Source organism: Cavia porcellus, unplaced genomic scaffold, assembly GCF_034190915.1.
Source record: "Cavia porcellus strain 051 isolate PalLab524CR breed Dunkin Hartley unplaced genomic scaffold, mCavPor4.1 scaffold_10, whole genome shotgun sequence".
Lineage (NCBI taxonomy): Eukaryota > Metazoa > Chordata > Mammalia > Rodentia > Caviidae > Cavia > Cavia porcellus.
The window spans coordinates 42,033,746-42,057,183 of NW_026947493.1; the positions used below are offsets into that span (position 1 = coordinate 42,033,746).

Sequence of the window (23,438 nt, forward strand, 5' to 3'; positions counted from 1 at the left end):
AAACAATTATTTGAAATGTTAAATACCCATACTAGAACTATTCTAAAATTCCATACTTTTACCATGCTCATATAGTAATAAATTACTTTCTGAACAATTTTTTTACTTTTTGGTAAAACCATGTGAACCATGATTTTTCTATGCTTTTTACAGTTGCTGTTCAGTGCTGAGGATCAAACCCAGGGCCTCATGCATGCAAGGCAAAGGGCTCTACTACTGAGCAGTCCGAATTTTTCTCCACCTAAAATAGAAAGATTTTATCCAGGCATGGTGACACACACTTGTAATCCCAACACTCTGGAGAAAGAAGCAGGCATTAACAACTTGGAGTTGGTGTCAGAGTTTACAAGTTTAATGCTTCCACAAACTTCCCCATTTCAAATGTCAGTTGCAGGTATTGGGTCCCTAGAATTGCCCACATTTCTGTCCAACTTAGCTACAAAATTTGGAAGGTATACACAACTTCCCTTTCCAAGTTCAAAGCTTTGCTAGCAAACAATTCACAGAATACAGGAAGACAGTTTAACTATGTTTACTTGCTTATCATGGTGGCTATAACTCAGGAACAGTCAGATTAAAGAAGATGGGTCCTAAGGGTTAGTATGGGGTACAAGGAGCTTCCCGACCCTCTCTAGCATGCCACTCTTCCTGGCAGCTTGTTATATTCTCCAACCCAGCTTACCAAACCTCATTAAAAAAAATTTTTTTTTTTTCCTTAAGACAGGATCTCACACACAGTGTATCCTAATGACTTAGTATAGAGCTCCTACAATGCTACTTGCATTGTTTAAAAGGCAACCTTCAAATCTTGAGATCTGCTGCTGCCAAATGAACTACAAAATGTATATAAAAATTATTACACCAGGTCCCTTAATAGGGCTACAGAACCAAATTATAATGAAATACACAGTGAATGCCTTTCTTCTTTTACTATTAGAGAAATAACCAATTATCACCATATTGTTCTAGAAATATATACTTTATTTCAATTTAAAAATAAGCCACTTGCAGAAGCCATCCAAATACAATGCATGGGTCTCCGAGAAGGATTTGCCCTGCTACAGTCAGTTACTAGCTATCATAGCTTTAAGATCTACCACAAATCCAACTAAGTTTTCCTCCCAGGAAGCCACCAGACAGTGACTGAGTGGTGGGGTCCCGGCAATCTCTGCTTGAAGCAGGATCCCTCTGTAGGGCGGTCTTCACTTCTAGCTCCACTTGGGGTTGGTTATCAGATCTATATTGTAAAAGGAAGCTCTGCCTGCCCTTTGTTTTCCCTCTTCCACAAACAGCTCTGCCCTGCAGCTGCCTAGTGACTTTCCCTGCCCAATCTTATTCCTCTTTATCTTTACAGACCTTATTCTACAACAAACCTCATTTGTTTGTCTTGGTTGCTTTGTTTTTTGAAACAAGGTCTTGCTAATGTAGTTCAGATCAGGCTGGCCTCAGACTCAAGAGAGATTCACCTGCCTCAGCCTCCTGAGTGCTTTGAGTACAAGAATGTGCCACCACACTTGAGATCTGCTGCTGTCAAATGAACTACAAAATACATATAAAAATTAATACACCAGATCCCTTAATAGGGCTACAGAACCAAATTATAATGAAATACAATGGCAAACTTCATTCACTTCTAAATCTCAGGATCTACTTCCCTTATGATTTGCCAAGATAATGCCCTGAACTGATACCAGTCTCCTGGAGAACAAAAAGCAGTCTTCCTATTTTACTGATATGGGTACATGTAATCAATATCCTTGAGTCAAATAAGCTAGGAAATTGTTTTATAATTGTTTTATAAGTTTGTACGTTTTATAAGTTAAATCTATATCTTTAAGCTTATTCTAAAATTTTCAAGCTCAAATATATATTTTAATATTCCAACATTTTTAAATATAATTTCCCATATTTTTTATTTGTACTACTTTTACTTCTAATTCCAGTGCCTGTACTATTAAACAACACACAAACCACTCGCTTTTTTGTTGTTGTTGTTGTTGTTTTTTTTTTTTTTTTTTAATTTTTATTTAAGGAGAAAAGAAAAGAAAGAAAAAAAAACAGTGAAGGGGTACAAGTTATACAGATTTATAGAATAAAAAAATGTGCAGTAGGAAATCACTAGTTAGTGGATTACATATTGCCATCTTAGAAATAATTGTTCAAGTCACAAAATTAAAGCTTGTAGAGTGGACTTTCCAACAATGATACTGCAAACAGTTCTGTTCAATGATCCAATAACACTCTGTGATATCATTTTCTATCTTATACATTTAAATATACATGCAGTTATATAGTTTAGAGCACTTTCTTTTCCTCTCTTTTGTACAGTGTCTATTACACATTTTGGGTTTCATTGCTCCCACGGTTCTTATTGCTTTTTTGGAAGAGAGTAAAACCAAATGTGACATATCAGAACAGAATCGGTCAAGTCAAAAGGGTGGACATAATAGATAATATAAAAACATAATACAAGGTGATCAACAATGGTTACCATAATGCCTCCTGCTATTTCTAATAGAATTGCCTATATCATTAGTTGTAATACAATTGAACTAAACCGTAAAGAATAAAACCGACAAAACCAAAACATTGGAGATATTGTAGGTCTTCAAAAGTAGATAAAAGTCAACGAGAATGGGCGTTTTAATGAATCTCATTATCTTCTCAGCTGATGCCTAAACTTTCGAACCTGGTACTATCCAGCAAAACAGAATAGAGGAACCTCAGTCAAAAACAAGATGGTGAGAGTAATACAGGGCTTCAAATCGAGATAATAGAAAGTCAAAGTGGGTTACTATATTATATCCTGCTATATTTTTCCCTTTAATTAAATGGAGAAAAATAAAAAAGTAAATGATGGAGTGGAGATTGAGAAAAAAGAGGGCATAACAGCGAAACAGCACAGATCAAAACATAACCATTTAAGCAGAATAGTGTTTCACCACCAGATAATCCTGACCCAAAACTAGTTACCATATTGACTCCCTCCCTGAAGTCCTTGAGTACAACTTCATATACTGTAGCATTAAGTATATCAAAACAATGTAAATCCGTTTAAGAGAATGACAGCATTATAGAGTATTTAGAATCGACTAACAGAAAATGAACAATGGTCTCTGTATAATCTCCTTGTCTTTAAAAGGTTTTTTCTTATACTATCGTACATAACAAAATCCAATAAGATACAACCTGTTTAGACCATTGGAGACAGAAGAACAAAAGCTAGATGAGACTTCAAAACAAGATGGTACTAAATCAGCATTACCTATTAAGATGTCATTTTCTCCAAAAAAAAGCTGTTCCTATCATCCAATCTTCTCTGTCTCATTTCTGTTGAGCTCTTTTTCTGTCAGTAGCTGTCAGTTTGTCTTCTACATTTTGTTCTCTGCTCCATTTGTTGTGGCCTCCCCGCCCCTATTTCTGGGTTCTTTGTATTTTTCTTTTTTTAGAATATCCTGCAATACTTTCTGTAGGGTTGAATTGGTGGTTGCAAATTCCCCCAGTTCCTCTTTATCCTGGAAGCACCTCGTTTTTCCATCAATTTCCAGGGACAGTTGTGCAGGATATCTCAGTCTTGGCTGGAGATTATTATCTTTCAAAGCTTGAATTATTTCTCCCCATGCTCTTCGTGATTTGATGGTTTGTGAAGAGAAATCTGCTGTAATTCTGATGGGTATTCCCTTGTAAGTGATCTGTTTCTTGTCTCTTACAGCTTTTAATATTCTGTTCTTGTATTGAATTTCTGGAATTTTTATTATTATATGCCTGGGTGTTTCTCTGTTAGGGTTGTAGGTAGCTGGGGTCCTGTATGCCTCATACATTTGAGTATCTTTACCTTTTGCTAAATTAGGAAAATTCTCCTGGATTATTTCTGTGAGTAGCTTTTGTAGTTCACTTGTTTGTGTCCCTACTTCTTCTTTTATGTTCTTAATCCTTAAGTTATGGCTCCTCTTATCATCTTCTTGTCTTTGTATTATTGCTGTGTGTTTCTTTGTTATTTTTAAGAAGTTTTTCATTGCATTCTCCCATGTTTCAAGTCTGCCCTCCAATTCAGATAGTCTGTCCTTAGTTTCTTTCAAGCTGTTATGCCAGTCTTGGGTAGACTTCTTAATGTCTTGATAGTCCCTTTGCACCTGCTTCACATACTCAATGCTTTCTCTGTTTTCTCCATCAAGCAATTCTCCCCTCTTTATCTGTTCTTCCATTCCACCATCTGCTTTTTCCTGGGTGGTGCTTAGCATTTCTCTAACTATTCTGCATACTTCTAGCTTCAGGTCATAGATAACTTCATTTCTGAATTGGTCTATGAGGCTCTCTAAATGGCGCTTAATGTATATTGGTGCAGTGTCCACTATTGCCTGATTCTCAGGATTGGGGGCCGAGGAGCCTTTTTTGTTGCTTCCCTTCCCCATATTTTCTGTTCCTTATAAAATGCAATCTTACACAGGAGGTCCGGCTTCCCTGCCTGTCAGCCACAGCCTGATCAAATTGCGCTGGCTAGTTGTTCCCACCCACCGCTGCGCCCCAGGGAGTTGCGGAGGAGGCAGCCTACGCGGGAGTCGGTCGCTCCTCCGGGCCACCGTCAGGCTCTGGGATCTGGGTTAGGCCAGCCTAGGGAGTCCGCGAGCAGCGTCCCTCCGGCCAGGCACCTTTCACCAATCCCGTCCGAGAGGGGAATGTGCGGCTGCAGTTGCCACCGCGCCCTGCTCTTACAGGACTGCCCGAGCCCAGAAAAACCTCCGCTGGAGTCAAACTGTGGTAGGGAGTCAGTTCCTCGCTCACCTCACCACCAGTCAGCCTTCCTCCCTGTCCGTCGCGTTTCTGACTCCGTTCGCAGACTCCCGTTCCCGAGCCTCTGCGTGTCTCTCCTTGCCGAGCCGCTGTGGAGGTAGCCAGCTGCCGGGCGGCGGGAAATCCAACCCGCGGTTTCCGATGGCGCGGGGACTCCGTTCCCAGACTCCCGTTCCCAGAGCTCGGCGGTCGCGTCTCTCCTTGCCGAGCCGCTGTGGAGGTAGCCGGCCGCCGGGCGGCGGGAAATCCAAACCGCGGTTTCCGATGGCGCGGGGACTCCGTTCCCAGACTCCCGTTCCCAGAGCTCGGCGGTCGCGTCTCTCCTTGCCGAGCCGCTGTGGAGGTAGCCGGCCGCCGGGCGGCGGGAAATCCAAACCGCGGTTTCCGATGGCGCGGGGACTCCGTTCCCAGACTCCCGTTCCCAGAGCTCAGCGGTCGCGTCTCTCCTTGCCGAGCCGCTGTGGAGGTAGCCGGCCGCCGGGTGGCGGGAAATCCAACCCGCGGTTTCCGATGGCACGGGGACTCCGTTCCCAGACTCCCGTTCCCAGAGCTCGGCGGTCGCGTCTCTCCTTGCCGAGCCGCTGTGGAGGTAGCCGGCCGCCGGGCGGCGGGAAATCCAAACCGCGGTTTCCGATGGCGCGGGGACTCCGTTCCCAGACTCCCGTTCCCAGAGCTCGGCGGTCGCATCTCTCCTTGCCGAGCCGCTGTGGAGGTAGCCGGCCGCCGGGCGGCGGGAAATCCAACCCGCGGTTTCCGATGGCGCGGGGACTCCGTTCCCAGACTCCCGTTCCCAGAGCTCGGCGGTCGCGTCTCTCCTTGCCGAGCCGCTGTGGAGGCGCCGGCCGCCGGGCGGCGGGAAATCCAAACCGCGGTTTCCAATGGCGCGGAGTCGAGCCTCCACACCGAGATTTTTCTGTTCCTATTTTAGCGCCAGGACTGTATTCCAAGTTGGATTCTCTCAGCCCAGTTTGTTCCTGAGTCAGTAGAGCATATCTCTACTGGTTCGTATCTCCTTAGTCCGCATCATTCCTGGCCTCTGAGCCGAGCCTTTAGAGAGCGTTCAGTAGTTGCTGTTGTCTGTCCGCCATGTTCTCCTACAATCTTTTTTGTTGTTGTTGGACTGAGGATTAAACTCCATTCCTTGCACAGAGCTCTATTTCCAGCCATTTTTTCTGCTTTTTTTTGTTTTGAGATAGAATCTCAATAAATTGTCCTGGCTAGACTCTACTTTTCAAATGGCCAAGATTACACATGTATACCACAAAGCCCAGCAAAATTCTCATTTCTAAGAAATCAATTTAATGGTTTGAACCTTCTAACAAACCTCTCACTGAGGTTTATGAAAATCTCACTGAAAAACTTAATTATCACAATCCTGATGATGATTATTCTGAGTAAAATCAGAATAAATGAACAAAAGAATTGTAACATTCTAGAGTACTGCTTATTGTCAAAAATGATCAAATATTTATATTGCTCTGCTACTTATATACAATTAATAAAACTTCTTACAAAGTTAAAATGTTCTTTTTTTTAAAAAATTATATGTAATAGTGTTAGTAAACCTATTTTAAATAAAATTTGAAACCAGGTATGATAGGGCATACCCATAACCCAAGAACTTTGAGAGGCTATGGAAGATCACAAGTTTGAGTCCCACCTGGCCAACTTAGTGAGACTCTGCCTCAAAATAAAAAAATAACCAAGGTTAGGGATGTAGCTCAGTGTGAAAGCTGTGTGTTCAATCTCTGTACCACAAAACAAACACATAAATCAATAACAGAATCTCAACATTTTTATCAGGAGTATTAGTGTTAATATCAATGTTACCAATAACCTTAAAATTAATCATCACAATATTTTTAGCCATGTAGCATATGAAAGTATGCCTAGCTGGGCATGATGGTGCATGCCATTAATCCTAGCACTTAGCAGGCTAAAGCAGGACTGCCACATGCTTCAGGCCAGGCTGTGTTAATAGTGAGTTCAAGGACAGCCTAAGTTACATAGCAAGACCCTGGCTCAAAAAAAAAAGAATGCCTATAATTAGAATTAAAATTTTTAAATGAAATAAGCAAGAAAACAGAGCCTGGCATTGTGGCACATGCTTATAATCCCAGCACTCAGGAGGCTAAAGCAGAAGTGGCCCAAGTTTGAAGCCAACCTGTCCTACACTGCAAGACCCTGTTTCAAAAAAACAAAACAACAAAAACACATGAGACACATAAATTTACCCTAATAGTTTATATTTAACAATATCTATTTTTTTAGCCACAATAGGGGTCTCTCTTGTACTTACTTCTGTATAACATTTTGCAAGCTTAACATCATACCCAGTTCGCCTTTCATCTTTTCTCTGTTTGCACGACATTCTGCCAAGTATCGAAGAGCCTACAGCAGTAAACAACAATAGGTTACTTTACATTCCCATACTACTCAAAATTAAAAGCACTAACTTACTGCAAGAAGAAAAAGAGAAAGTGCCTTTCACTTTTAGATTCACTGATTTTGAAGTGTTTAGATATTCTTCTTTAGAACCAGGAGGTTCATCTCCTGGTAGAGAAATGACCCTCAGAGTTGTAACGGGTGAATTTGCTCTTTGAAATAAAGGTTCTAACTTATCTAGAGGTCAGAACTAGATTGTTCTAGTTTTATTTTTACCACTTTATCTTGACAAGGATACAACCAAGGAACTATATCCCATTTATTAATTTCAAGTAGTCACAACATGTACTAGCCACCGTGTCCCTACATGCTTTTTACCCATTAAATTGTCAAGAAGGAAAACATACACCTCTGTAAAATGAATTGATTCTATTTCACTACATCTTTAAAAAATAGTTTTTAAAAGAAAAAAATCCAAAGACAAATGGTCACAAATTGTGTGTGAGCTAAACCAACTTTATTAGTGTTTTTCTTTTTCCTTTGTCTTTTTGAGTTATGCAGTTCCGGCTGACCTTGAACTCACCTTGTAGCCCAGGCTGATTTTGAACTTGCATCGATCCTCCTGTTTCAGCCTCCCAAATGCTGGGATTACTGGTATGCACCACCACGCCTGGCTGAGTGGTTTTTTCTTAAGCATTTAAAATGTTTCGCAATTATTTCTTTCATGAGCCTCATCTTTAGCAATATCATTTAGCTATTTCCCTTGAGACCTAAATAATACTGGCATCTGCAAGTCCTGTCTCTCATAATACCTGATACTTAGGGGAGTATCTGGTGGGCTACACCATCCAAAACTCTGCACCTCAGTTCACTGACCTTTCACTAATATTACTACTAGTCTTTTGACTTCCATTTCCAAAGTGATTGGTCTTTACAAAAAATGTACCATTTATAGTCACAAACCCCACAATTTCCTTGCATTCCTGCAAATTACTCGTACTGTAACTTGTACTTCAGCCCAAAAATGTTTTAGAAACTGTCCTCCTTAAAAAACTAATTGATAGGGGCTGGGGATTTAGCTCAGCAGCATAAGCGCCTGCCTTGCAAGCAGGCAGTCGTGAGTTCAATCCCTGGTACCGATAAAAACGAAAAAGACCAAAAAAAAACCACTAATTGACAGGACAACATATATCAAATATTCACTTCAGATACTGGTAAAGAGGCAATATAGGGCCAGGCATTGTGGCGCACTTGTAATCCCAGCACTTGGGACCCTGAGGCAGGAGAATCACCTGTTGAGTCCAAGGCCAGCCTGGGCTACAGAAATGAGTTCAAGCCCAGCCTAGAGAGTGAGACCTGTCTCCAAAATGGGAGGGCCTATGTAAGACTATAAAACACAAGAAAAGAAATGATGACATAGGTCTTATAATTATCCCACTTCCTGCTAATGAAGAAGTTCCTAGATTGCAGCACAGGACAGAGGAACTCAAATGAAGTTTAATTGTCTTGCTGGATTTAGGAGGCAGAGATCAAACCTAGAGTGGCTAGAATTTGTAGATCAGAGTAACAAGAGAGAAAGCATCTGCATAGCAAGAAGAGTTTCAGAGATCCACAAAGGGATGTCCAAGAATCTGACTGAATAATGATCTGTGTGTGCCTGGGATAAAAAGCTACAAGGCTAGGAAATAACATCACCAGAAAGTGGGGAAAACAAATCTTGAAACTCACAAAAGGTTGGGAACAGTTTGGGAAGTCACAAGCCAAAGGTATAAAGACCTCCCCACTTGGGACCAACAGGGAAAACCCTCAAAAGATCTTCACCTTAGCAGTAAACATATCATAGAACAAAGTCTCCTTTGGCTCCACCCTGATAAAGCCCAAGACAAATTTAGAAAGAATCAAACTTAGTTCAAATAATTTATCAGAAATATAGAACAAAGTTCAAGAATATTGAGGGATTAAAAAAAAATCCTGAAACTCCAGAACATTTTTAATTGGCAGCTGATTAGAAATTACCAGGTACCAAACAGGATACATCAAAAAGATCACAAAAAGATGACCAGGTAGGCTTCATCCTAGGGATGCAAGAATGGCCCAACATATGCAAATCAATAAATGTAATATATTACATAAACAGAAGCAAAGGCAAAAATCACATCATCATCTCATTAGATGCAGAAAGTCTTTGAAAGAATCCAACAGCTATTCATGATTAAAAAAAAAAAACACTGAAGAAAATAGGTTTATCTCAATCTGGTAAGTAATTTACAACAAACCAATTGCCAACATTTTATTACATGAGGAAAAAATAAAGGCTTTCCTCCTAAAATCAGGAATAAGACAAAAATGTCTACTATCATCACTCCTGTCCAACACAGTTCTTAAAATATTAGCCAGAGCAATCAGGCAAGAAAGAGAAATAAAACAGGTATGTGTACAAATGGAAAAAATGAAATTATCATTATTTGCAGATATGGTCCTCAAGACTAAAAAAACTTACCAAAAGACTCCTAAAGTAACCAAATTCAGCAGTGTAGCAGAATGCAAAATTAACACACAAAATTCAGTAGCACTCCTGTACACCAATATCAAAGAAATAAATTAGCAACAATATCAAGAAAAATTACACACTTAGGAATTAATGTAACCAAGGAAGTGAAAGAACTCTACAATGAAAACTACAGTACTCTGAAAAAGGACATCGAAGACATCAGAAAATGGAGAGATATTCCCTGTTCCTAAAGAGAAAGAATCAATACAGCCAGACTTCCAAAACTGATACACAGATTTAATGCAATCACAATCAAAATACCAACAGAATCCAGAAAATCCTAAAGTTTATATGGAACCAGAAGAGACCCAGAATAGCAAAAGCAATCCTGAGAAAAAAAGACCAAAGGAAGAAGCATCACAACCTCAGATTTTAAATTTTATTAGAGCCAATCATGGTGGTGCACAACAAAATCCTAGAACTTGGGAGGCTGAGGCAGGAGAACTTTCGTGAATTTGAGGCCAGTCTAGGCTACAAGGTGAAATACACAATGCACATGAAATACATAGTGAGATTCTGTCTCAAAAAACCAAATAAATAAATAAACAAAATTATATTACAAAATTACAATGACAAAAAGTACTGACACAAAAATAAGGCACATAGATCAGTGCAGCAGAACAGAGAATACAGAAGTAACACCAGGCACATTCAGCTAATTTAATCGTTGACATATAAAGGCTTCATGTCACTGTCTAAAATGTGCTGCCTGTGCCTCCCTCATCTCCTCCCCCTAGTGCCTGCTTCTCATGCAGACTTTGATTTTCCCTACTTGCAGTACCCCATGGCCAATGGCATTGCAATTTCATATCTTTATATTATTAAAAGTTGTTTCTATTGCACCATTTTTAATTTGGAGCTTTAACAAATGTTCATACACAAATCAATGAAAGAGTTCTATGGGAAAAAAATTGTTTAAAGCAAAATAAAGTACTATAAACATAGATGCTTAAACACATGTAGAAGTGTATGACAAAAATACAACAAAAGACGTGAGAAAGGAAAGGAAATATACTTTTAATTATTTGTACACAATACATGAAATATATGCATCATTTCAATGTAGACTGATAAATTAAAAATGTAGCTGGGCGTGGGAACACATCTATCATCCCAGCAGTTGGGAGGCTAAGGCAAGAAGAACACCATTAGTTTGAGGCCAACCTGGGCTATACAGTGAGTTCAAGGCCAGCCTGGATTACATAGCAAGCCTCTATCTCACAAAACAAAACCAAAAAAAAAAAAAAAAAAAAAAAAAGCATACTGTAAAACAGAGTAAATTAATACAACAACAAAGGGACAAACAATAATCACTTGTGAAAATAAGAGGTTATTATGAAAACATCACATCTATTCTTTAATTTCACTGTCCACTGATCCCTCTACTTAGCTCCATTCCGTTATAATTTTACTTCCCCTTACCATTCAGTCTAGTACCTATTTCAGCCACTCTGTTGCATAAAACACAAAATTCCGGGCTGGGGATTTAGCTCAACAGCATAGGCACCTGCCTTGCAAGTGAGTTCGATCCCTAGTACCACAAAAAAAAAAAAAAATAATAATAATAATAATAACCCTTGTTTATCATTCTATCCAATGTGCCTGGCCAAATATCAACCCATTATAGACAAATGCAACTATTTTTGGCTCTCAGGGCCTGTATTGGGCCCAAAAGAGAAAAAGGAATTTCACAACCAAGTCGTACAGCAATTCAGTGCTACCAAACTAATTATTACCTCAATAGTACTAACCAATCTTACCATCCTCCTCAGTGAGCAACCTTTCCCATTTTCAATAATTAGGAAATTCTTCTAATTTTCTCCTCTGGCCACCCTTGCCTTCTGAGCTTAGATATTCTAGTCTACAAAAAAACAAAACAAAACAAAACAAAACAAAAAAAACCACTTGCTTCAGCCCCAAGCTCCTCTGCACAGACCAGCACCTTCTCGTTCCTCCTCCCCTTAGTAAGAAAACTGAAGCAGTATCCAAACTAGAAGCCAGGCAGTTTTTCTTCCTTGTTACTGCTGTTCATATTTATATCAATGTCAGTTTTGCCCATTAAACTTTACTCTGTAAGGCCAAAATAGAAAATTCAAGTTTTTACAAACTTGTGAAATAAGACTAAACAGAAACTTTATCATGACTCTTTAACTAAATGACAGTGAGAAAAACATATTACATTAATTTTCTTTTGAACTTTTTTGTTATGAAAATTTTATAGCACACAAGATAGAATACATATATGCCAAACCTCATGTACCAATCATGCAGCTTAAACAATTACCAACCACTTGGAAATTTTGTTTTCTCTGTCTCCATTGCCCATAACCACAAGGATGTTTTATAAAAAAATCTAATAAGAGAATACATCATCGCACTGTAAATGTTTCAGTACATCCCTAGAAAATTATTTTTAATTAACTTAATATCACTATTACAATACCTTGCAAAAGTAATGATGATTCTTTAATATCTACAATCCATATTCATTTCCAGCTACTTAAAAATTATTTAAATGGGGATCCCAATGGGACTGATGTGGATCCAAAACCAGGATCCAAAATAGGATTGATATAGCCCTTGGTTATCTTTTAAAAATCTGTAAGAGTTACTATCGTCACTTTCTCCAATCCAACTGCCTTTCTTTTAACACTAGCTACTATTCAAAGAATCACATTATTTGTCCTCAAGAAATTATCACATTCTGAAACATAAAAAAAAAAAGAGAAATTATCGCATTCTGTATTTGTTCCCTTATGCTGTTTAACATGTTTCTCTAGCCCCCCATTTCTCATAACATAGTCCCTTTTGCTTGTTTTTGTTGTCTGAGACAGTGGCTCACTATACAGCTCAAGGTGACCTTTAACTCACAGTGTGTTCTAGGCTGCCCTGGAACTCATGGAGATCTTCCTCCTGCCTCAGCCTCCGGAGCACTGGGACTACACGCACCTGCCAACACGCCCAGTGTCCTTTTGAATTATTAGCTATGACTTTCTGTATTTTCCTAACTTTCTTTTTCATATTGAAATAACAAGTCCCAGGTTGCAGATTTAGCTCAGCGGCATAAGTGCCTGCCTTGCAAGTACATAGTCATGGGTTCAATCCCTGGTACCGATTAAAAAAATACAAGTCCCACATCCATCAGATAATGAATAAATAAAATGTGTCATGTCCATACAATGGAGTGTTACTCAGCCTCCAAAGGAAATGAAGTACTGATACATGTTGAGATACAGACAAACTTTAAAGATAATGTATTTATTTGCGGGGGGGTGGGGGGGCATCTTTTTGAGACAGGGTTTCACTATGCAGTTCAGGCTGGCCTTGAACTATGTAACCCAGACTGGCCTCAAACTTGCAGTGATCCTCCTGCCTTACCCTCCCAAATGCTGGATTAAAGTGTACACCACCATGCTTTCTTTTTAAGTAAAGGACTAGGGGATGTACTTTAGTGGTTGAGTGCTCCCCCAGCATCTATGAAGCCCTGGATTCGACTTCCAGCACCACGAAAGAAACACAAAAGGTTATGACTGGGTGGAATGGTGCATACCTACAATCTAAACTATTTAAAAGACAGAGGTATGATTACTGGCCTGAGCAACAGTGAAACTCTATCTAAAAAATAAAACAAACTAGGTGTAATGGCAGGTGCCATTAGGCTCATCTTCTTGGGAGGCTGAGGCAAGAGAATCACAAGTTCAAGGCCAGCCTGGGCAACTTAGCAAGACTTTGTCATAAAATACAATAAAAAAGGCTGTGGATAGAGCTCAGCACTTCTGTGGCAATTTCTTTTGCAGCACTTCTTTTGCAATTCCTAGTATTGCAAAAAACAAACAAACAAACTAGATTATCTTGTTAACTAGAAACAGAAAGTAGATTTCATATATGTAGTATCCTACCATTTGTTACAGGATAAAAAAAAATGTGGCTTGTTACTATTTGTATAAATAGACTATTCATGTACTGTAGTTTCTGTATGTTTTACATATAGAAATACAGACTATTATTTGGTCTGGTTTCTTAATTTTCTACCATGTTACCCAATACGTTTTCAAATTCTCCTTCATTGCAAAATTCAATCCCAATACTAAAGGCAACTTACAAGCAAAGCTGAGTGGACTACAGAGGGGTTGGGATGGTCCATAAATAAAATAAGGCCAGGCAGACATCCTTGATCCTGGACAATAGCTCGTCTATTTAACGGATCTGCTGCTAGATCTCGTAGCTGGTTAACTACTGATAGAGCATCAGGTTCTTCATTCATGGTAGAGGATGAAGAATTCATCTTCTATGTCATGCACATGAATAAATCTTCTTAAATTCTGTAGAAAAGGTTTGCAAAATTAGTTTTAAGCCACTAAAGTAAATTAGTATACTTGTTAAATAATGATTATAATATCTTTAGCAAGAAACATATGACTCTAAATCATACACATAGAGAAATGACAATTCTATACTTTGAGAAAAATAAAATGAACATAAAAAGCTGAAGAATCAAGTTATTTTTATGTACACAATGTTTAAAGAACATATGTTGTACTCAATATTCTAAGCAGCAATACATATTTTAATAATGCTAAAGTCACAAAAAACAAATCTTTACAGTTCAAGCTTGTAACCTTTGCTGTACTTCTCAAACTGTGACCCTGCCAGTTTTCTTCCCTTTGAACATGCCCAGCCTAAAACAAGTAAGTGTCTCGGGGAAAACTGACTAGCTGATAGTTTGCTTTTCTTTCTTCCTCTCTCTCTCTTTTTTATTCATCTATGAACAAAAAACCCAGCATATTGGCTCTCTAAAACAAAAAATTCCCTAAGAAAAAGGCATCAAAGAAGGTTATAAATGAAGAAGTCCAGAAACCTGTGCTCAGCAGCTTGAACTACCACAGTGAATCCAAACTGAATCTAGACATACCTGTCCATCTCCATCTCATCTTCTACTGCCTACTAAAAAAAGCAACAGGAAGGAGGAAGTAGAATTTGAAGTCATTTATCCAACAGACAAGAAAACAGTCACAGACAAGTTAAATAATTTGTCCCAAGCTATTTGGTAGAACTGGGTCAAAATCTTATTTACTATTTTTTTAAAATAGTCAGCAGTCTACTTTTAATACAGAACTTTTAAGTTCAGCATAATTTTTTCCATAACAGTAAACAAAGTATTTCAGACAATGTAATATGCTAGACATATAAAAGCCAAAGACACAAAATATCAAGGAATAAACTCATTAATGCAGAAAGTCAAAAACAGCCACTATAACCAAATTACAAGGTATATTTCTTATTGGAAAAAATACAAAAATGTAAATCCTTTAATGTTAATTTCAACAACAATGCCAACTTGTCAGGGATATAGAGAAAAAATTATTCTGGTTAAGACCAGAAAGATCTTTGGGTAAAATTCTTTTCAAGGAAAAAGATAAGACAGAATGGCCTTACCATGTACTGAAATATTCAAAGTTACAAGAACAAAGCAACAAGGCTGGGGATTTAGCTCAGTGGCATAAGGGCTTGCCTGGCAAGTACAAGGTCGAGGTCAATCCCTGGTACCAAAAAAACAAAAAAAAAACCCCAAAAAACCAGCAATAGCAGTAATGGTAGAAGGAGACAGATAAAACAGTTCTCCCAAGAAAATTACTTACACATTCAATATAAGAAAACTATCAACTAAGTCAAACCTAGGCTTCATCACTTGAAAACTGTGACTTCACACAAATCCCTTAAACTCTTTATATCAGTTTCTTCATCTGTAAGATGGATTTAATCACAACAGCTACCAAATAGCATACTATCCAGGTAAAATGACAAGAGAGCTTAAATTAGGGGCCAGCACAAAGTAAAGGTTCAATAAATGATAGTTTTAAATTACATGGTATCAAAAAATCAGTGAAAAAAGTTAAGATATGTTAAGTAGGGCTGGGGATTTAGCTCAGCGGCATAAGCACCTGCCTTGCAAGTAGGCAGTCGTGAGTTCAATCTCCGGTACCGATAAAAAAGAAAAAGACAAAAAAAAAAAAAAAAAAGATACGATAAGTAGTATTAGAGGAACTTCTTAGCATTTTTAAAACTACTGCTAAAGATCTTTAATCACATATGGCCAAAAAACAAAAATCACATTCCAGATAAAATACACTAAATTGATGAATTAAAAAGAAAAAAATCTCAGCCCAGTATAGTGGTACAGACCTGTAAGCTTATCTCTTGGGAGGTTGAGAGGCAGGAAAGTGAGTTCAAGGCCTCCTGGGCTACACAGTGAGACTCTGTCTCAAAAAAACAAACAAAGAACTCAAAACCACACAGGCACCTAAAAGGAAGAAAAAAAACAAAAGAAAGAAAATCTCCAAGCAAATGCAAACAGAGGACTCTAAGACTTTAAGAGTAGGATATTTGCCAGGTAAGGAAAATACTATAGTTACTATAGTCATTTCTAAATAGTCAGGATAAAAGAAAAGGCAATGGCCTGAGTACACTGATAAGACTAAGGGCCAGGCATAGTGGTACATTCCTGTAATCCCAGCACTCCTGAGACTGAGGCAGGAGGACTGCCCTGAGTTCAAGGCCATCAGGGCTAGGGAGTGAGTTCAGGGCCAGCCTGGACTACACAGCACACAGTCTCAGATAACAAAAAATAAAATACTAAGGGATTTGAAAGCATGTTGCCTGACGATGTCTCTGTAATAAGCATTCCAAATATCCTTATGTAAAAGCCAGCTTACCTGTAAGATTTTTATGCTATCACTAGCACAAGTTCTATTCAAAATGGAGCCTGTGGGCCAGAGATTTAGCTCAGTAGCATAAGCACCTGCCTGGCAAGTGTGAGGTCTTGAGTTCAATCCCCGGTAAGGGGGGGGGGGGGGATATGGAGGGAGGCTGCAGAACCAATTACTGGTTCAAAATCCCAAAAACAAAGTTACAGTTAGGAACCAAATATTCAGGGTGGTGGCTCTTTTATAGAATGCAAGTCTTGAAACTAGAGGGTTCTACTCTCATCTAAGATGCCCTAAGGTAATCAGGTAACTATGCAGTGAGAATGATTCTTAAAATTGTATACAGATATTCCTCCATAATGAGCTCTTTGTTTAACAACTCTTCAGACTTATGACCCACCACTCAGACTTACAACTCATCTTTTATTTTTGTACAGTTCTATACATTTTGTTTTTATAATACACCTTGCTTACAAAGTACTGTAATTTTTGCAGATCGTACAGTACAGTAGTTTTACACTATATATTTTATAGTACTGCATATGAGACTCACACAAATAAATGCAAACTCATCAAGTTGTGAGCTTCCTTTGACCATTTCTTTGTTCTGAATATTGTAATGTACATACTATATACACGACCTCAGTGTGCAACCACTTTAAAGTGACCTAGTCACAGAAACTGTACTCGGTTCATTAAAGAAGTAGTGTCTATGTAACCTTTCTTTTGAGATAAAAATTAAAATAGTTAAAACTTGCAATCTTCAAAACCCATTACAAGACAAGGGCTCAAATCAAGATCTAAGGAAAACTGTTCCCTAAGAAAAGGCTAGGAATACCAAGAGTCATCAAAGAACATAACAGGGAGAGCTGTGGTCAAGTGCCACATTTTTACAAGGCTTAAATGAAAGCAAGAAAGGCAGACAGAAGCTATGATTGCTCTCCAACTTAAGGAGGTTTTGTACAAACCTTCAAAAGAGAACCCCTCACTGTTAAAGAGTTTATTTTTATTTTTTAATTTTAATATTTTTGTTAAGTTACTCTGGCATACTTTCCCAACTACATTACCTAAATCCTTTTAAATGATCAGTATCTCTTTGGATTGCAGTTTATATGGCTGATTTTTATAAAAGCAAGCTATGGAATAGTTAAAATGGAAACAGATAAGCTACAATTAGCACTTGAATCCCAATTTATAAACTAGATATATTTTTGTGGTTTTGTGTTAATTCTATTAATTTCACTCAAGCACTCAAGTTGTTTGATAGAAATACATCCATTCAAAGGCTGGGAAAATGGCTTTAAAAGATTATTTCAGAATTCATTCCATCTACACTCTCTATTCCCAATTTGGTAGACATCAAAATATTTTTAAATAACCTGAAATGCTGATATGTGCTGTTTATAGCAGCCAATGAATCGTAATGTATTTTTAAAAAAACCACCAGGCACAGCGGTGCATGCCTGTAATCCCAGCACTCTGGAGGCTGAGGCTGGAGGATTGCTTCAAATTCAAGGCCAGCCTGAACTACATAGCCAGACCCTGTCTCAAAAATAAATAATAAAAAATCATCCTACTCCCTTATTCTTATGCTCAAGAACAAATAAATTTGTTTTCTAGTAGTGTTTTCATTGAAAACACTAATGTCAAGAAAAAAAGGAATAGAAGGATACAACGGAAACAAAGCTTTTGTAAATAAGGAGGGGAACAGAGGTTGAAGGGAAGGCACACAAATGGGAAAAAGAAGCAAGATACATGACGTACAGGTAAAATGTTACCATTGTGTATATCTAAAATGCACCAATAAAAAAAGATATGTGGACCTAGACACCCTATATCAGAATAAACTGTGACTATTATCAAAATGCAAATTCTTAGCATCAGCCCAGACCCAAGTAACAGTTGTTGGAGGTAGGACTCAAAACTTACTTTAATAAGTACAGCAGGTACTTTCTGGTGAAAAGAAGACATTAAAATTCTACACGAGATTTTCTTTACTCAATGAGTAACACAAAATTGTTATTTGGAAGTAGGTTTCAGTTTTCCTACCCAGAACAACACTGTGGGGTGATATTACAATGGGTGATACTACGCAGGTTATGTGGGTAAACATAAGTCTCTTGAAATTATAATTGGTAACATTAATACTCATCATTTGTCTCGGTCTGCTTTTTCTAAAATTAGCACCTGAACTGCATCTAGAGAATCCCAGCATTCTGAGAGACTGAGGCAAGAAGATAGAAAATTCACACTCAGTCTGAGTAACTCAGCAAATTCTCTCTCAGATTTCAAAATGTGTCTAGGAGGGAGGCTCAGGATGCAGTTTAGTGAGACTATTTTTGGCTACTATGCTAAAACTGCCACTACAGACAAAACTTACTTTTTAAAAAATCGTAGCCTGACTAACAACTTTTTCCTTGTTTTTCTACGTTCCATGCATAATAGAACACAAGTGGATATATATATATATATATATATATATATACCATGTGCCTTTATTTTCTCTTTTGTTAAGTTTGGACAAGCATATCATCAACACAATGAACGCTCCCCAAACTTTAACAAGCACTCTGATCACCATATAGATCTTGCCCTGATTCAGTAGGTGGAGCAGGGCCTAAAATTTTGCATCTTCTGTAAGAAAACAAGGAGTCACATTGCTAAAAGCAAGGAGTTAAGATACATGAAAGACACCTATAGTTGGGCAGATGCCTGAAAGATTCCTTCAGCTGAGATCCACCAAAAGACTCGGAATTTTTTTAGCTCACATACTAAAAACTGTAGAAAATACCCACATAACCTATGTCCTTATTGATTCATGGTTTAAAAAACAAACAAAAAAGCACTGAGACAGATCTGCCTCTTTACTAACAACCAACTTAACTTTGAAAAATTGAGCTACCTTCTGCTAGCCTCAGGGTCTTGACGTAACAACAAAGCAAACTTCAGGATCAAAGAAAATTAGTACGTAAGATGACAGAATACCGACAATCACTAAATAAGAACAATTTAACTTGGGGTGACTCCTGTTCTGTTCTGACTTGGGCATAGTATCACCAAAGGTGCACAAATGCCTAGTAAGTTTTAAATTACAGAGATGTGAACGCCAATATGTTTCCAGTATTAAGCCAAATAATCATATCCTGCTATCTTCCTAAGAGACAAGCAAGTTCATACAACTAACAGAAAGTCACCAACGAACAACCTGGCGAGGAAGAAAAGAGAGGAGATTACATCCACTACTAATAATGGCAGGGAAGTAGAAGTTGGAAGTTAGGGTGACGGCCAGTTAGACAGCATTTCCACAGAACACACGGGAGCATGGCGTCATCTAGCGCCTCAGCGGGACACGCCGCAGAGTCCCGAGGGGAAGGCAGGACCGCCGCCTGGGGTGCAGGAGCGGCTTCCCGCGGCCTTCCCGGCTTTGCCGCTTTGTCTGCCGCTCCCGGACCCTACCTACCGCTTTAGAGGTTTAGGAGTGCAGAGCCTGCCGCACCATCAAAGCCACAAAAGCAGGGGGACCCAGACAGCGTGAAGCAAACCCCGCGGTTTGCAGGCGCGGCCTGAGCAATCACAAATAACCAGAGCCACTGAACAAGCCAAAGAGCCAAGGCGCTGGCGGGGAAGGACCCGCAGACTCTAACCCAGTGACCCTGCTACCTCTGTCAGTTCTGTTCCTTTATTGGTTGATGTTGAGGCCAGTGTGAGGAAAAGTGTCCAATCACTGAAGGCTTCTTACACTAAGTCATCCATTGGTGAACTAGGGAAATGCAGTAAGCGTTCAAGGATCGGGCCCAATGAGGACCCAAAACACTGGATTGAACTTAATCCTTCTCTATCTCCTTTGATTCTTGGCGCAAAAACTACGGGATTTCTCGACTACAATTCCCAGCACTACTTTAGCTATTCTTTCATCTCTGCGTCTTTCCAAGTTTAGTATATGTGCTGCCAAAGTGAGCACGACTCTTTCATTTCTAATAAAGCAGTTTCATAATATTTGACTCGCCTTCTTGGGTCCTAACTCGTAATCTCAAAAAGAGTTATAGTTTTTTTTTCTACTTTATTTATTTATTGTTTGTACGGTTTTGCTTGTTTGAAGTAATTTGTTTTTGAAACGAGTTTTTTACTTTTAAGGATTTCTGACCAGAGAATTGTCTCGATTTGTAAATAATGAGGGGAAGAAGGTTTGAAGAGAGGATAGGGGAATGGTGGGGGAGAAGAATCAAGATATATCATGTACAGGTACAAATTTCCTATGATGAATGTAATCATTATGTATACCTACAAATGCACCAATAAGCTTAATTAATAAAAAATTTCATCATGAAGTATTTTTAATTTCCTTCTATTTATCAGAGTCTTATGTTTGTTTTATCAGTAGGGGTCACTGAAGGTTTTGATATAGATTTTATTTTTTAAAGTACAATGTTTCTCCGAAGTGGAATCCAAATTCCACAGGCAAACCTTTGAGAAAAATTCTTCAATTGCACTCAGCCTCACTAAGAGATATTTGATTGGCTCTTTCACAGTTTGATTCTGCTATGTAGCTCATACATTAAAATTAGATGGAATTTAAAAGGCTTCTAATGGAGAAAGAAAGTGGATAAGAATAAAATTCCTGGGCTGGGGATTTAGCTCAGCGGCATAAGCGCCTGCCTTGAAAGCAGGCAGTCGTGAGTTTGATCCCTGGTACCGATAAAAAAATGGAAAAGACAAAAAGAGAATAAAATTCTTGAAACATATGCTATATTAATATCTCCCATAGTTTAATTGTAAGTGAATTTTTAAAACAAATGGTTACTTGTACTAGAGTTTACTTATGTTCCCTTGTTCTTGGTTATCTTCTTGCAATAAATCAACAATAGCATAGTAAAGCTCTTTCACATTGTCTCTTTCATGCTATTTGACCTACAGCAAAAACAGGTCTGTCATGGCTTCTGTTTCCCAAAACTACAAGAGTGAGCCATGAAAAAAAAAAAAAAAAAAAAAAAAAAAAAAAAGAGTGAGCCATGGTAGGCAAACACTGACTTTAAATATTTAAAAAGGTGATACATAATGACCCTGACTCAAAAAAGGGGGGGGTGTTAATCTTAGCCAAAAACCCCCATACTTTTATGTGTTATTGAGATCTTGTCTCATGAAAGAACAAGCAAACACACACACACACACAATTATATTTATTTTTTTTTTAATTTTATTTAAGGAGAAAAGAAAAAAAAAAAGCAAGGAAAGGGTACAAGTTATACAGATTTACAGAAAAAAAAATGAACAGTAGGAAATCACCAGTTAATGGATTACACATTGTCATCCTAGAAATAATTGTTCAAGTCACAAAATTAAAGCTTGTAAAGTAGACATTCCATCAATGATACTGCAAACAGTTCTGTTCATTGATCCAATAAAACTCTGTGATATCATTTTCTATCTTATACACTTAAATATACATGCAGTTATATAGTTTGGAGCACTTTCTTTTCCTCTCTTTTGTACCATGACTATTACACATTTTGGGTTCCATTGCTCCCACGGTTCTTATTACTTTTTTGGAAGAGAGTAAAACCAAATGTGACATAACAGAACAGAATCGGTCAAGTCAAAAGGGTGGACATAATAGATAATGTAAAAACATAATACAAGGTGATCAACAATGGTTACCATAATGCCTCCCGCTATCTCTAATAGAATTGCCTATATCGTTAGTTATAATACAATTGAACAAAACAGTAAAGAATAAAACCGACAAAACCAAAACATTGGAGACATTGTAGGTCTTCAAAAGTAGATAAAAGTCAACAAGAATGGGCGTCATAATGAATCTCATTATCTTCACAGCTGATGCCTAAACTTTCGAACCTGATACTATCCAGCAAAACAGAATAGGGGAACATCAGTTAAAAACCAGATGGTGAGAGTAATACAGGGCTTTAAATCAAGGTAATGGAAAGTCAAAGTGGGTTACTATAATATATCCTGCTATTTTTTTCCCTTAATTAAAAGGATAAAGATAAAGTAAATAATGGAGTGGAGATTGAGATAAAAGAGGGCATAACAATGAAACAGCACAGATCAAAACATAACCATTTAAGCAGAATAGTGTTTCAGCACCAGATAATCCTAACCTAAAAGTAGTTACCATATTGTCTCTTTCCTTGAAATCCTTGACTACAACTTCGTATACTGTAGCATTAAGTATATCAAAACAATGTAAAACCATTCAAGAGAATGTCAGCATTACAGAGTATTTAGAATCGACTAACAGAAAATGAACAATGGTTTCTGTATAATCTCCTTGTCTTTAAAAGGTTTTCGCTTATACTATCGTACATAATAAAATCCAATAAGATACAGCCTATTTAGACCATTGGAGACAGAAGGACAAAAGCTAGATGAGACTTCAAAACAAGATGATACTAAATCAGTATTACCTATTAAGATGTCATTTTCTCCAAAATAGCTGTTCCTATCATCCAATCTTCTCTGCCTCATTTCTGTTGAGCTCTTTTTCTTTCAGTAGCTGTCAGTTTGTCTTCTTCATTTTGTTCTCTGCTCCATTCGTTGTGGCCTCTCTGCCATTATTTCTGGATTCTTTGTATTTTTCTTTTTTTAGAATATCCTGCAATACTCTCTGTATAGTTGAATTGGTGGTTGCAAATTCCCCCAGTTCCTCTTTATCCTGGAAGCACCTTGTTTTTCCATCAACTTCCAGGGACAGTTGTGCAGGATATCTCAATCTTGGCTGGAGATTATTATCTTTCAAAGCTTGAATTATTTCCCCCCACGCTCTTCGTGATTTGATGGTTTGTGCAGAGAAATCTGCTGTAATTCTGATGGGTGTTCCCTTGTAAGTGGTCTGTTTCTTGTCTCTGACAGCTTTTAATATTCTGTTCTTATATTGAATGTCTGGAATTTTTATTATTATATGCCTGGGTGTTGCTCTGTTTGGGTTGTAGGTAGCTGGGGTCCTGTATGCCTCATACATCTGAGTATCTTTACCTTTTGCTAAATTA

The 23,438-nt window shown here is 38.1% G+C and overlaps 1 protein-coding gene across 3 annotated transcripts in view; it reads right to left on the reverse strand.

Moving 5' to 3' along the window:
- The window catches only part of Armc1 (armadillo repeat containing 1), a 36,772-nt gene extending 16,691 nt beyond the window's left edge, over positions 1 to 20,081 (reverse strand). For 2 of the 3 annotated variants that reach the window (XM_063257386.1, XM_063257384.1), the window contains exons 1-3: positions 19,892 to 20,081; positions 13,830 to 14,049; positions 7,091 to 7,182 (exon numbers count right to left, since the gene is read on the reverse strand). In XM_063257386.1, coding sequence (XP_063113456.1) covers positions 7,091 to 7,182; positions 13,830 to 13,896 — 159 coding nt within the window. In that variant the 5' untranslated portion in view covers positions 13,897 to 14,049; positions 19,892 to 20,081. Of the gene's footprint in view, positions 1 to 7,090; positions 7,183 to 13,829; positions 14,050 to 15,910; positions 15,988 to 19,891 lie in introns of those variants that run through there. The other variant, XM_063257385.1, reaches the window with a different exon arrangement.
- Positions 20,082 to 23,438: the final 3,357 nt, after the last annotated feature.